The 14,746-nt window shown below is 38.1% G+C and overlaps 1 protein-coding gene across 8 annotated transcripts in view; it reads right to left on the bottom strand.

Annotated features, from left to right (window-relative positions):
- Atp11b (ATPase, class VI, type 11B) overlaps positions 1-14,746 on the bottom strand; it is a gene marked incomplete at its 5' end in the record, with an annotated part of 92,898 nt that overhangs the window by 39,038 nt on the left and 39,114 nt on the right. For all 8 annotated transcript variants that reach the window (XM_013513431.1, XM_013513429.1, XM_013513432.1 and 5 more), the window contains 8 exon segments: positions 1,177-1,358; positions 4,198-4,301; positions 4,373-4,446; positions 6,057-6,125; positions 6,325-6,500; positions 7,287-7,529; positions 10,251-10,448; positions 11,486-11,636. In XM_013513431.1, the coding sequence (XP_013368885.1) occupies positions 1,177-1,358; positions 4,198-4,301; positions 4,373-4,446; positions 6,057-6,125; positions 6,325-6,500; positions 7,287-7,529; positions 10,251-10,448; positions 11,486-11,636 (1,197 nt within the window).

Genomic DNA, 14,746 nt, shown 5'->3' with positions numbered 1-14,746 from the left:
GGCTATGTCCCCACCCTTATGAGTTCTTAAATATTAAGTCAAAGGAAATTTCTCTCCCTCTCAATAAGAAAGGACCTCAAATCACTCTTGTGTGTTTCTTTTTGGAGACAGGGTCTCACTATGTTCAAGCTAGCCTTAAACTCCTAGTGATCCTCCTGCCTCAGCCTCCCAAATGCTGGGGTTACACAGATGTGTGTGCCATCATATTCGGCTTCAAATTACTCTTAATAGTTAAAAAATTAGACTGTGGAAAACAGAAGATAATACTAGAACTATAAACATACAATAATAGAACTATAATAATAGAATCTACAAAACATAAAGACTTGCAAAAAAAATTCTGATTCTGTTATGTGTCTGGAAAGGTCTTTCGGGAGTTGAGTTAATACCTGAGCTGTATTTTATAAATAGGTATTTGTAGATGGAGAGAAGGATCATCCAATGTTATGGTTTGTGTCTGGGTGTCCTCCCAAAGCCTCATGCGGTCATGGGGCAGGCTTTTAGAGTTTGATTGATTATGGGTGTGACAGCTACACCCGCCCTGGGGTGGACAGTTTGCATATGTAAGGGAGAGGAAGAGGCTGTTTGCTTCCATTCCTCCCTTTTGTGTTGTTGCTTTTGCTGTGTTCTGCCGCCATGAGCTGTAGCGCTCTGCTATGTGCCACTCTGCCTTGTAACCTGCCAAGTATGGACTGAAACCTCCAAACTGTAAGCGAAATAAACCTTTCTCCTTCCTTAATTTTGGGCATCACGTATTTTGTCCCAGCAACGAGAGAAAAGTAACCAAGACATCCAGGTAGAAGGGAGACCCTTGCCCAGGAGCAAACTCACCAAACAGAAGTGTTTTCACTACTGCTGGTGTGCAGTGCCGTATTACTGAAGCGTAGAATAAACTGAAGCAGTGGTGGAGAATTAAGCAGGTGCTTAACGTCGCTATAAGGCACCCGGACTGAGGAGATTCCCAATACTCACGACTACAGGGAGAACTCCTCACCTATTTCAGAGATCTGGCTAGAACAAAATAGTATATACTGACCGGGAAAAAGCAAGGCTTTAATTATCTTGATTTTAAATATATTAAGTTATTATGGGTGTTAACCAGAATTTGTTTATTGTATCAGAACAGCTGGCTAAAAATGTAAGAAAAATCATCCTGATTATTCATCTGACACTTACCTGTCTTCTACTGCTGTGGCCCCAAGTAGTACCAGGTCCCTCTCTATGAACTGGAAGACTTCAGCCAGTTTTTCTTCCCGCTGCTGCAAGGCAGTCCTGGCTTCAAAAAGGCGTCTGTCTATTTCTTCGTACTCTTTAGGTGTAAACTGTCTATAAGCTACACACAGAGTTCTTAACCCTTTCTAAAACAAACACACACACAAATTAAACACAACTAATGAAAGTCAGGAAGTTACCGAAATAAACTGAGGTCCCTGGGTTTAATCCCCAACCCTGCAAAAACAAACCATGAATGAACTCGCCCTGAACTGAGAACCTGTTACCAAAACATTCAATTATGAACAAGTTAAAAAGGACTATCACTTGGTGGTATGAAAGAAATGAAGTGTTACAAAGTCCTAGAGTTCTGAGTTATGGGTCACATGTTATCAAGAGCTCTTTCAGTTTTTAATCAGCTCCTAAAAAGCTGCTCAAAATGTTTAGTTATTGAACTGTACAGCATGAGGGCCTAGAAAGGACTATAAAAACTATCTTATTTGTGGTTTTAAAACTTATACATGGAAAGTTATAAAGTTCTACCTTGGTATCTCAAGACTATCCAGAGAGAGACAGCATCAGGTTCCGGTCACCTGTTTTACTATACAAATCTATTTTACTTAATTTGTAAGATTTATTTTTTTAAGCAAAGGAGACCACAAAATTTGCCATTCAAATGAAGAAGTCTACAAAATACTATTGAACAAACTGTATTTTCTAGATCTATCAAACTTTTCCTGCGGAGATAATACTTCAGATAAAACCCAGAGACATTCTACCACTGAGCTACATCCCTGGCCTTTTTTATATTTTATGTTGAAACAAGTTCTAAGTGGCCCAGGCTGGCCTCAAACTTGCCATTCTCCTGCCTCCGCCTTCTAAATATCTAGAACTGGGCCAGGCATGGTGGAGTATGCTTGTAATCCTAGCACTTTGGAAGCTGAGGCAGGAGGATCACTGAGAGTTCAAGGCCAGCCTACACTGTACAGTGAGACCTGTCTCAAAAAGGCAAAAAGAATTGCAGGCATGCACTGAGGGCCTGCCTCACTGCATGATTTTATCTTCACCACTGAAGAATTGGAATTCATTCAAAATGTAGGAATACATATTGTATTATATGATTCCAGTGGGCTCAAATTTTTCTTAGTCTCAAAGTTGCTATCTAAATCTAAAGGCATACTCTTTTTCTTGCTATTTTCCTCAGAAAAATCTATAATAAGGTTCTAATACGAAAACTAAGAAGAGAAGATTTAAAAATACATGTCAGTATTTAGCAGATTTTAAAATACAGCAGTGGCATTTTCATCACCCTCAAAGGAATCCTACACCAATCAGCGCTCTCTTTTTTCTTCCCAGTCCCTGGCAACTGCTGCTCTATCCAATTCCTTTTCTATGAACCTGCCTATTCTGCCTATGGCATTTCACACAGAAGTGATATGGAGCCTTGTGTAACGGGCTTCTTTCAGCAGTCTTTCCAAGGTTACCCTTGTTAGGGAATACACGAGTACTTAAGTCCTGTCAACGTCAAAGTAACATTTCATTATATGACATGTCATGTCATATCTATCCATTCATCAACTGGGGGTCTGGGCTTTTCCACTCTTGACTACTAAGAGTAATAGTGCTAGCTGGGTGCACGCCTGTAATCCCAGCACTCGGGAGGTTGAGGCAGGAGGATCGTTGTGAGTTCGAGACCAGCCTGGGCTACAAAGTGAGCTCAAGGCCAGCCTGAACTGCACAGGGAGACCCTGTCTCAAAAAGACCACCCCCCCAAAAAAGAAAAAATAATGCTGCTTGTAAACACTGATACACAGATTCAGTGTGGATCTATGTTTTCAATTTTTCTGGGGGTGTATGTAGGAGTGGCATTGCTAAAATTTCCTCTTGAGAAACTACCCAACTATCTCCCAAAGTGGCTAAGCCACTTACAATTCAACTAGCAATGTATAAGGTTCTAATTTCACATTGTCAAAATTCTCCTATATTCTTTCAGTAGCCCTGTTCTATGGAGTGAACCCAGCCTGGTACATGCTAAGCAGGTTTTCTACTACTGAGCCATATCGCCAGTCGCATTTTTTCTTTTCTTTTTTTAAAGGCAGGTTCTTAGCAGGGCACTGTGACACACAGTACCAGCCACCAAAGGCTGAGGCAGAAGAATTCCTGGAACCCAGAAATTAAGACCAGCCTGGGCTCAATTCTAAGCCTCTGCCTCCCTGGTGGCTGGGGCTATAGACGCATGCTGCTCCGCCTGGCTGAATCCTTTTATTTATTTAATTCTTCTGTCCTAGGGATCAAAGCCAGGACACCGAACCTGCTAATAAAGTGCTCTCACACTGACCTACATCCCAAGCCCCAAACCCTCTTTTGAAATTGTAGTTTGAAGGCAGGTGTGAGGGTACACAACTCATCACAGCATTCTTGAGAGGCTGAGGCAGAAAGATCCTAAGTTCCAGCTCAGCTCAGGCCACTGAGCAACTTAGTGAGACCTTGTCTCAAAATAAAAAATGAAAAGGGGTGGGGGCACTGGGAAGGTAACGCAAAGGCCCTGGGGTCAATTCCCAGCACCACAACAAACAAGCAAAGTGGTCCTTGCAAGAAGAAATACCCTCAGTATGTTTGATGAGAAAACTTGCATTTAGCAGAGTAGGAAAAATTTTACATAAAGAAGTGGAGCCAACAAATAGTGCAAGAAAACTGCAGAAGTTCCATAATTTTTGATACTTAAAAAAAATGAAGTCTCAAATTTTTCATGAATATGTCTTTTAGAACTTTTTTTTTTTCCTCTTCAAGTGCTGGGGAATTGAATGAGGTTCTTCACACTGAGGTATATTTCCCAGTGCTTTATTTTTTTATTTTGATAGAGGGTCTTGCTAAATTGCTAAGTTGTCCAGGCCCTCGTGCCTCTACCTCTCAGAGTGCTAGGATTACAGGCACGTGCCAATAGGTCTGGCTTATATTTTTTCAATCATAGTAATTTTTACTCACCAAAGCAAATTCATCTACATGAATTCTGGTTTTCTCTATTTCTCCACCTATGCATTTAGGGAGAATTGATGATTCCGCTCCTTTAGCAAATAAGAGCTTCTCACCTAAAAAGAAAAAGGAAGTTATCAAGTTCTTACCAGATACCTAAGAACTCGTGAAAGTTGACACTGGTTACCTGAACATGCTTGAACAATTACACTCATTCTCCGACGATCTGAATCAAATTCCAGAACATGAAGCAGTTTGTACCTAAACAAAATAAAAAACACAAAAACCTTACTCTTTAACATAGTAAGTGTCTATCTGGAAAGAATCACTACAAAAAATGAAATACAATTTAAAATAAGAAATCTGCTCAATTATATCTTCATGTTATGGGTTATGAGTCATTAACAATACTAGACAGAAATAGAAGTAACTGACATTGAGCCTGCACCAAATGCCACGTACTTTATGTATCTATGTCATTTAGTCCCCAGTAGAAGTCAAGAAAGCAGATGAAGACTATTAACATCAGAAACACTAAGTGATTTGCCTAAAGTTAAATAAGCTTGTAAGCAGCTAAGCAAGAACTGTAATCCAGCTGTTCTGCTCCATGTTTTTCTCACTAAAAAGAGGTGACTGATTCTCTACCCTCTTTTCTGCGCTACTATCTCTGATGACAAACATACATACACACATATTGGGCTCATCACAGCCAGGGATTCTGAACATGGGTGCACTGTGTGTGTGTGTGTGTGTGTATGTGTGTGTTTTGTGGATCGTGGATCAGGAAACAGATACCTGTCTAGAGAACTGAAAAAGTATGTGGATGGGTGAGACTTGGCTTGGCCATCTTTCAGGTGAATCGTATACAATGATATACATATGGAATACTTTACATATCTCAAGAAAAAATAGTGAGTTAAGTGATAGTTTATACATTGATGAAATGTGTTAGACAAGCTTCCACAAGACAGCAGCCAAACGGCTTGGGACATCTCTCAGTAGTAGAGAGCTTGGCTTTCATGTCTCATGCCCTAGTACACAAAATAAAAAACAAAAACAAAAGCAAAATGAAGTAACCGAAGAATGGGCCCCATTAGGTATGCAAAAGCATAGTTTGGAACAAATGGTGTAAGTATAATAGGCATGAACTAACTTATTAGAGTAGAAATACTGGAAACAGACAATGTTGGAAACGTAAAATTATAGGAAATATAAGGAAAAGCTGGGCAAGGTGTAGATCAGTGACAGAACACTTGCCTAGCATGGGTGAGACTCTGAGTTTCAGTTGCAGCATGGCAAAAACAAACAAAAAATTATGCAGAGTGTTTTCTTTATTCAGTGAGTAAAATCTATGAAACCAAAATCCCAAGAAAGTCTAACCTTTAAGTAAATTCATGAGCTAGTAAACTAAAATATTGATGAAAGACTCAGAATAGGAAATTGTGATGACATAAATGTAATACTGACATTATTTTAGAGCAGAGGTTAGCAAACTTGTATTTTACTTTTTTTGTTGTTTTTTTAGACAGGGTCTCACTATGCAGTTCAGGCTGGCCTTGAGCTCACTTTGTAGTCCAGGCTGGTACTCCTGCCTCAGCCTCCTGAGGGCTGGGATTTAGATGTGTGCCACCATGCCTGGCTGCAAACTTTTTTAAAGAGCTAAATAATAAATACATTTTTTCTTGCTGCATATTCTTTTTTTTTTTTTCTAAATAATGCTTTAAAAATAAAACATAGTTTCTGGGCTACACAAAAATTGATTGGAAAAAAAACAGGTTGGAGGTCAGATTTTCCTGGGGGCAACAGTTTACTGATCTTTGTTCTTTACTATATAGCTAATAAGAGTATCACAATATATGGAAAAAAATTACCGTTCCAGTTTTCCAAGTATTTTAATTTCCATAATTTCTTCAGAACTGCCAATAAATACAATGCCAATTCTAGGGATTAAAAGAACAAGAAACGTAAGATTTTAAGGATGACATTTATTTTTATTACACAGATTTTACAGTAAGCAATTTTTTAGATATCTTTGAAAACTTAAAATGAATTTATGCTTAAAAATTCCACATGATTCTTTACTATTCTAATGTTTGCTTAAAAAGTGTCTCTGTGGCTTAGAAAATCAGACTAAACCACCTTGCGGCAGCTTCTACCAGAGCCTTCTCGTCTGGGGAGGATGCGTAGTACTCCAGCTGGGGGGATGCCAGGCTGGCCTGCCAGGGACCGTCACCGATGCCGTCGCTTTGAACATGGCTGATCTGCACAGTGTGGCAGAGACTAACTGCTTTGAAGAAGAGATCATGTCCTTTAATCTGCAGAAACACAACATTCAAGATACAAGGACTGTTCCCAAACACTACTTAGGAAACCTGACGTAGTTCCTTTTTTAGTTTTCACTAGTGATGAAGTCTAGGACCTCATCCATGCTAGGCAAGTGCTCAATCACTGAGCTACATCCCCATCCTTTTATTTTGAGATAGGGACCTGCTAAGTTTGCCAGGATGGCCTCAAATGTGTGATCCTCTTGCCCTAGTCTTGTAGCTTGGATTAGAGGCATGGGCCACCATGACTGGTTCAGAAACAGAATTTTAAGTGCTGGAACAAGACTGTCACATCTTGGGTCACCTGAATAAAAGCTGGTTGCTTGTGACTTCAAAATATGATATGTCATAATGGCTTCAAACCCTTCAACATATGTACATCTTTATGAGAGGCACAGCCAAACTGCAAAAGTAGGACACCCACTTCCCCTTGCCCTGTGGATAAAGTGAAGTCTCAAAAATAGTATTAAATAACTTTAAGCTCTTTTTCTCATTAAAGTCTTTTGCACTTCAAGGCAGTAAAATCTTTTCTTAAGTCAGTTCTATTTAAACACTTGGACAGCCAGGAAAGGTATGCTGTACGTGATGAGTAAAACTGGGTTGCAACTACAGATTTTTATGGTTCTATTTTGTAGCACTAAGTCAAAGACGTACATTTCAAATACATATATTCCTTGCTCTACTGGACATTAACTTTTCCACTATCACTCATCAATTATTCAAGAGAATTAATTCATATAAAACCCTTATTTATTTATTCATTTAAAAATTGCTTACTAGTTCGGTTTCATTTTCAGGGCTGGTTCTAAAAGAGGAACTGCCTGTAAGATGGGCTAAGTTGCTAAGGTGGGAAAAACCACTAAGATAAGGTAAGTTTCCTTCTGAAGAGTCAGGTGTTGGTCCTTCAGGTACAAGTCTCCCATTGATTTCTTGGTACTTTATGCCATTAACTGAACATTCCCGGAACTGCATCTCATTCTCTGTCAGTGTTCCAGTTTTATCTGTGAACACATAGTCCACCTAGAGAGACAGAAAACAAAATAATATAAAACTTTGTGTTCATATTTCTACGCTGAAAAACGTATCTCCTGAAGTCTAGTTGGCACAGAACAATACACTAACGCTGAGATTCTTACAATCCAAGCACAAATAATAGAGAAGCCAAGGAAACAAAACAAGGCAACACCAGTATTTTAACTCTACATACACTCTGAAGTTTGCAGCATCTTAGACACACATTCATCTGTAGAGCTGATTGAGAATGAGGCATAGGAAGTTCATTTCTACCTCCTAGTTAAACTGTTTTATAAATAGCAAGGCTCAAGAATTATTGAAGAAAAGGTAGGGAGGATGCTTAACCTAGAAAGTGAAAGGGTGTCTGGGCCAGGAGCCACGGCAAAGAGCTAGGAATTGGAATACACAATGCTCACACAGTTAAGTCTTTGTACAAGAAGGATTGCCATAGGAGTCTGTCTGAGCTACTGCAATGATGAATATATATACACACATATATATGTATATATATATATATAAAAACATAAAAATATGTGGAATTTACCCCCAGGAAGGTTAAGATCCAACAAAAATCAGTCAACAGGACGGGGCTCAGTGGCACAGCGCCTGCCTGTCAAGTGTGAGGTCCTGAGTTCGGATTCCCAGTACCAAAAAAAAAAAAAAAAAATCAACATAATCGACCATATTAATAAAATGGTATTTGTCTTTTATTCAGTACCACCTCAGCCAGGCAGAAAAAAGCATTTAACCAAACCCAATACCCTTCATGATACAAACACTCAGCAAATTAGAAATAAAAGGGAACTTCTTCAACTTGTTAAAAGGTATCTACAAAACCCTATGGGTACCATACTTAATGGAATGCTTTCTCCCTAAGAGCAGAGAAATAAGACAGATGCATGTTACTATCACTTTTATGAACTTTGTACTGAAGAAGTCAGGCACGGTAACACATGCATATAATATCAGCACTCTGGGAGGCTGAGGCAGGAGCCCCATTTGGGCACCTTATCGACTTAGTAAGATCCTGTCTGTCAGGATCATTAGGAAAGAAGAGAGAAGTTACTCTGACTGAGGGGAAAAAGAGGTAAAACTACCTCCAAGTACACAGGAAATGACCTTGTATATAAGAATGAACCTAATGAATTCACTAAAATATTTACTTAAACTAATAAGTAAGTTCAATAAGGTGAGAGGATAAAAGATCAATATGCAAAAAGGTAGGCTTAAAATTGGAAAGAACTATTTGGCCAAGAGATAAAGATGAGTGAGAAACCACTTTGAAGTCCACATTATGGCCTGTAATCCCAGCACTCGAAGCTGAGGGAGGAGTACTGCCAAAAGTTTCAGGCCAGCCTGTGCTACATAATGATTTCAAGGCCAGCCTGGATTACAGAATAAAACCCTATCTCAAAAAAACAAAAAAACAAACAAACAAAAAAAGTGATGTGGACTAGTAAAACATAAATACAACACCTGACAAACAGGAATTCTGCTATGTAAAACAATAAAGTTGGTACAGTGACACACACCGAAAAGCCCCAGGTAGGTACTCAGGAAGCTGAGGAGGGTTAAGCCCAGGATTAAGGCTTGGGCAAGAAAGTGTGACCCTGTCTCAAAACCAAAAAAAGAGATAAACAGGATGAAAACCAAAAGTGAAAAAGAGAGAAAAAGAAAATCTTAGATTTACTCATGTGTCTGGATATATAAAGATGCTTCATGTGTCAAAGAGTTGTTTTGCGGTAAAAGCAAGCAAATGAAAAGCAAAGCAGTGAAATCTAGGGCAATGTATGTTGGGGATCATGAATTATAAACTGAGTCTAGAGGATGGTCAAAGCCTGTTCTTTTCCTGCGCTTGAGCCGGAGTGGAGCATGGAAACTCCCTGCTCTTTTCTGGTCACAGCTGGAAGCCGTGAGGCTACAGACTGGTGTGGTGCTTACAGGGAAAGATATGACCGCTAGAGAGGATAAGGCACCTGGAGGAACTACAGTTTCCTCACTGTGACCCCGTCTCACCCTATCCTTGTCTTTGCAAGAATGCTTTGCTCGTCTTACTAGCCCATGTTAGTCGCCACTACGCTTCCTGGAAACATCCACTGCCCTTCTTCACCCATTGTCCTTGACTCAGATGTAATGATAAATACCAAGGTTCTGGGTACCTCATGGCCTTTTGTTCCCAAGAACAACTGGTCATCCCTGATCCCTGCTGCACCTGCAATTTTAGTCTCCTTTTCTTTCTTTCTTTCTTGCTGTACACCATGACACCTTGCAGGAGACTGGGGACTCACTGCAGGAGTATCTGATAACTGGCGCTGTGGAAAGGGATCCAATGGGTTCCAATAACTATATATATTGGAAATGAAATACAATAATATCGGGATTACATAAAGAACTAGGAATAATATTAAAAGGCATAGTAACATTAATAAATAAATATTTATTAAATTCCAACTGTGAAATAACAATACCAGAGGGCTTTGGGTGCTACCTGGGCAGTGTGTGGAAGAGTACTGTTGCGATGTCTGTCTATTCTATAACACAGAATGTCTAAAATTTTAAAATCAAGAAAGAATACCATGTAGAAATAATGATAAATAATGGAAGGAACAAGATTTTAAAATGGGAATAGGAAGTAGGGGTGCAGCAAAATAGGGCTGTTTTTGGTATAAACTTTGTATGCTTTGCTCTGAAAAAATGAGAACAATAAAATCTTAGGATCATTTTTACCTGCCCAAGTTCTTCATTCAGGTCTGAAGTATTGACTTGAGCTTTCTGATCTGATTCCTCATGATAGAGATCAAGATCCCAGCCAATAAAAAATGATCCAAGAAATTTCTGCATTTCTACTGTTACATATAATGAAATTGGAATGATGAAATTGTAGAGTACCAGAAAAGCAAGGAAATCAGAAATAAATCTCAGAATCTAGGAAAAAAAAAAGAAATGATTATTTCATAAAGTAAAATACAAGAGAATCTCTTCAGTATTACTACAGAAAATGATCAGTTTCATGCATAAACAGACCATCACCCATTCTGGGTTAGAACAGTTATTACAATTTGAAATTCACTTACTGAATTGTCTTCTTAGCATTATATTTCCTCTGTATACTTAGAATCTTGATCAATGTAAAAAGGTTAAATTCGAATAACTTAATTTGTTACTCTTGGTCACCTAGTGTAACTGAAACTACCTTTGGGAAAATTGTAAATATAACCTTTGGAGTGCACTTCTGCACTCTATTACTCTTCAAAACCACGGAAAACTAAAAACGGAGTGTAACTTTAAAAACTTACAGCACAACTGCTACACTAGACTTACTAGAAGTTAAAACTATGATGTGCAGATTATACAGGGAAAGCCCCCCACCAGTGGCACCGGAGAAGCATACTCATCAGGCTTTCTGTAAAAGCACAACATTATAGATGAGAATGATGCTGAAAACATGACCCTGTATTTATCTGCTTTGTGGTCTTGCGAGAGCCAAATGTCTTCCAGTAGTATTTGTATTTTAATCTAAAGTAAAATATGGAGAACAATTTTTACCAAAATTATAGGTTATATTTTGTTGGTACTCCATATTTAAACAGTATAAAACTACATAATTTGTGAATTACCTCATATGTACCATCACAACTGACAATAAGACTTCTTGAATTATTCAGATGAATTCTCCTAAATTCATTTAATAAGGTACAGTAAACAGAAAAAGAAAACTGAATCTGCAGTACTAAAGTGGAAAGCAAATACTGCTGGATTTGACTTTTGGTGATATGTAGTTATTTGGAATACGCCCCGAACTCCCCCAAAGCATTCCAACAGACACGCTGCTGCAATGTTGCTCTGTCAGTGCTGACGGTTCCGTGAGATGACAGTGGTCCTTCCTATGAGAAATCATGACCAAAGCATTAACTGTGCCAAAAAGTCTGTTTTACAGCGAAGTTACGAACACCATAAAATACCTTACTACTATTTCTCTGATGTTCTGTCTTTTGGTTATACCAAGGTTCATCCCATTTTTCTTCAGCTTGCCATGTATATTTCAAGATAGTACTGATGATGGCTTCAGAAATAAGTATTATTAGATAAATTATCAAAAATGTGTTCATTGATCTGAAGAAAAAGAGAATATAAAACATATCAAATCTGTATTGCTATATCTGTTTGCTTAGAAATGAATATTTGTATTAAAATATTAAAATATGCGAAGAATTACTATAGCTATTTTGAAGGACATACTCTTTGTTTTCAGGGAAAGTTCACTCAACAGAATCAATTTACCAACAATAAAAGAAGTAATACATAAAGTGTTACAGTAGGTAATAGTTCTGCAACTTATTTTTGCTGAAAGTATTCTAGGATGTTATTTTTGTCTTTTATTTTCAGGGTCCATCTAATTATAAGTGTCATAAATACAAATATTATAACATTAAAATTTTACGAAGTTTGTCATATCCACTATTTTACTTCATCTTTATAAAAACCCTGTGAAGAAGGAATTACTAAGTCCTTTTAACTGATGGAAACCCACATCTAAAAGTAGTTCTGTAATTTCTCCAGATCGCCAGAAATCCACTTGAGAGCCCCCCTTCTCTTCATCAGGCAAGCCAAATGTGACACATCTGATTTTAGTGTTAAAACCATACATTTCTAATGTAATTAAAGAAATGCTATCTCATTTAAAAATTCAAATACAGATAAAATAATAGTATAATGAACCCTCAGGCACCCTCAGGAAAAATGCACATCACAGGCACTGTGAAGACTCTTGCTGATGGGAAAGGCCTGCGTTCTGAGTTTTCTCTCTAGGCCTTCCATAATTTAGCTGTATCTTCACTACACAAATAGTTGATATTCCAATATCTTCCAACATAAATGCTATACTACAGTGAGAATAAGGGGCCTACAACTGTTTTTGTGTTTGGTTACTATGTATTTGGCATCAAGTTAGCACTTCATCTACAGTACTGCTCACATTTTTAAAGATGAAAACATCTGGTTCAAGCTGGGCGTGTGGTGCACGGCTGTAATCCCAGCCCTCAGGATGCTGAGGCAGGAGCATCACTGTGAGTTTGAGGCCAGCCTGGGCTACAAAGTGAGTTCAAGACCAGCCTGAACTGCACAGTAAGAGCCTGTCTCAAAAAGACCAAACAAACAAACAAAAAAACATAAAAACCCAGTTCTACTGAATAAAACAATTGGTCCAAGGCCACATAGCTAACAAGCAAGGGATTTGAAGTTCAAATCTACTCCAAATTCTGACTTTTTACTCACCTTGCCCAGTCTCTTGTTCTCCCACATTGCCTAGTCTATCTCTACCTTCTGTCTCTGGCCGTGCCTGTCTCATCAGACACTCTCCCTCCCGCTTACACTGTGTAACTAATTTTTTTATTTGTTTAACCAAGTTTTAAATGTTTAACTCAAAAGCCATCACCTTCCTGAAGGCGGTCTTAATTAAATTTACATTCAACTCTCTTGTTTTAATTAAAACTTGTGTCATACCCTATAATTATTTATCTCATTTTCATTGTATATTGTTTTAACTTCCAAACTGACTGAGAACTATAAAAGCAGAAAAAAAATTATTGCTTAGAAAACCCTGCACTACAACAGAGCCACAAAAAAAAAGTCAATACATATTTCTAGATTGTTTTCTCAAGCAAAATTCTCTTGATAGTTTTAAAGTCTCTTAGAATTCATGGGTAAGACTTTAGACTGGAAACAATAACAGAGACAACCTCCCAAACTTTCTATGGCTATTAATGTATGAACTCTCATGGATCCTCTCTACTCAATTTCTACTTAATATTACGTTTTCAATATTATTTATCCTAATATGCTTAAAAATATAGATCATTTCCCAAGGTTGTATGTCAGCCTTGTGCATGGGCCATGTAAAACCCTATTGTTCTAATATATATGTGCTGCTGAAGCAAACACATGTTCAATTTTGAATTTAAAACATTTTTTGATATGAAGAAACTTTTTATCACAAAAACTGAAATACACATAAATAAAACACTATATAGTAATACATCACGTGCCCAGACAGCAGGAACAACTGTTGACATTTCACCATTTCTATTTCATCCATATTTTCTTCCATCCCAACTACCCATTTAATTTTTGTTTTTGTTTTTATTTTTTGCAACAGGGTGTCACTATGCTGTTCAGGCTGGCTTTGAACTATGTATTCTAGGCTGGCCTCCAACTCCTGGCAACACTCCTGCCCCAGTATCTCAAGTGCTGGGATTATAGGAGTGTGCCACCACACTCAGCTCATAATTCTCATTTTTTGTGGTTCTTTTATCATGTTATCTCATCAAATGCTTTAAAAAATTTTTGGTTTTGAAGTAATTACAGGCTCACACAGTTGTAAAAACAGTAGAGTCCCATGCAGTCTTAGTCACTGATTTTCCTAATTAGGAGATTACAGTGAATTAAACTTTAGATTTATTTTCATTATTCACAAACCTGTATTCATTTGTATGTGTGTGAACAGCTCCACACAACTGAATCCCACATACAGACTAACCACCATTACCAAGATACCAAAGTACTCCACAACCCCAAGAATGCCACTGTATCTGCACTTATCCCCAACCGCAGCCGTCTCCCGGCAGCGCGAATCTGTCCCTGTCACTGCAGTTTCATCATTCTGTGTGTGTCATACAAATGAATCGTGCAGCATGTAAAGCTCGACTGTTTTCACCAAGTATACTGCCTCTGATGACAGGTGCGGTGGCGTGTGCCTGTAATCCCAGCACTCAGAAGGCTGAGGCAGGAGGATGGCTGAGTTCAAGGCTACCTGGTCTACAAAGTTAAGTTCAAGGGTGGCCTGAACTGAACAGAGACTGTCTCAAAAACAAAACAGAACAAAAAAAACAAAACAAACAACCCCCAAACTAAGTATAATACCTTTGAGCTCTATTTGAGCTACTACATGGATTAATAACTCATTCTTTTACTCCTGATTAGTGTTCCATTATATAGATATACAAGATGTTTTGTTCAACTGTTCACTCACTGGGTTGTTCTAGATTTTTGCTATAACAAATAAAAGTTTGAACATGAACCCATCTGCAAATGTTTTGATGTTAGTAAGAAATTTATTTCTATGGGAAAATGCCCAAGAATGCAACTGCTAGGTCACAGGGTAAATATATATTTAGTTTGGTAAGAAACTGCCAAACTATATGTAGTGGATTGACAACTGGTGGTCA

The sequence above is a fragment of the Chinchilla lanigera genome, unplaced genomic scaffold (genome assembly GCF_000276665.1).
Source record: "Chinchilla lanigera isolate Chin_1 unplaced genomic scaffold, ChiLan1.0 scaffold00019, whole genome shotgun sequence".
Taxonomy (NCBI): domain Eukaryota; kingdom Metazoa; phylum Chordata; class Mammalia; order Rodentia; family Chinchillidae; genus Chinchilla; species Chinchilla lanigera.
Note: the sequence above shows the minus strand (reverse complement) of the source record. Positions and strands in the feature narration are given on the sequence as shown.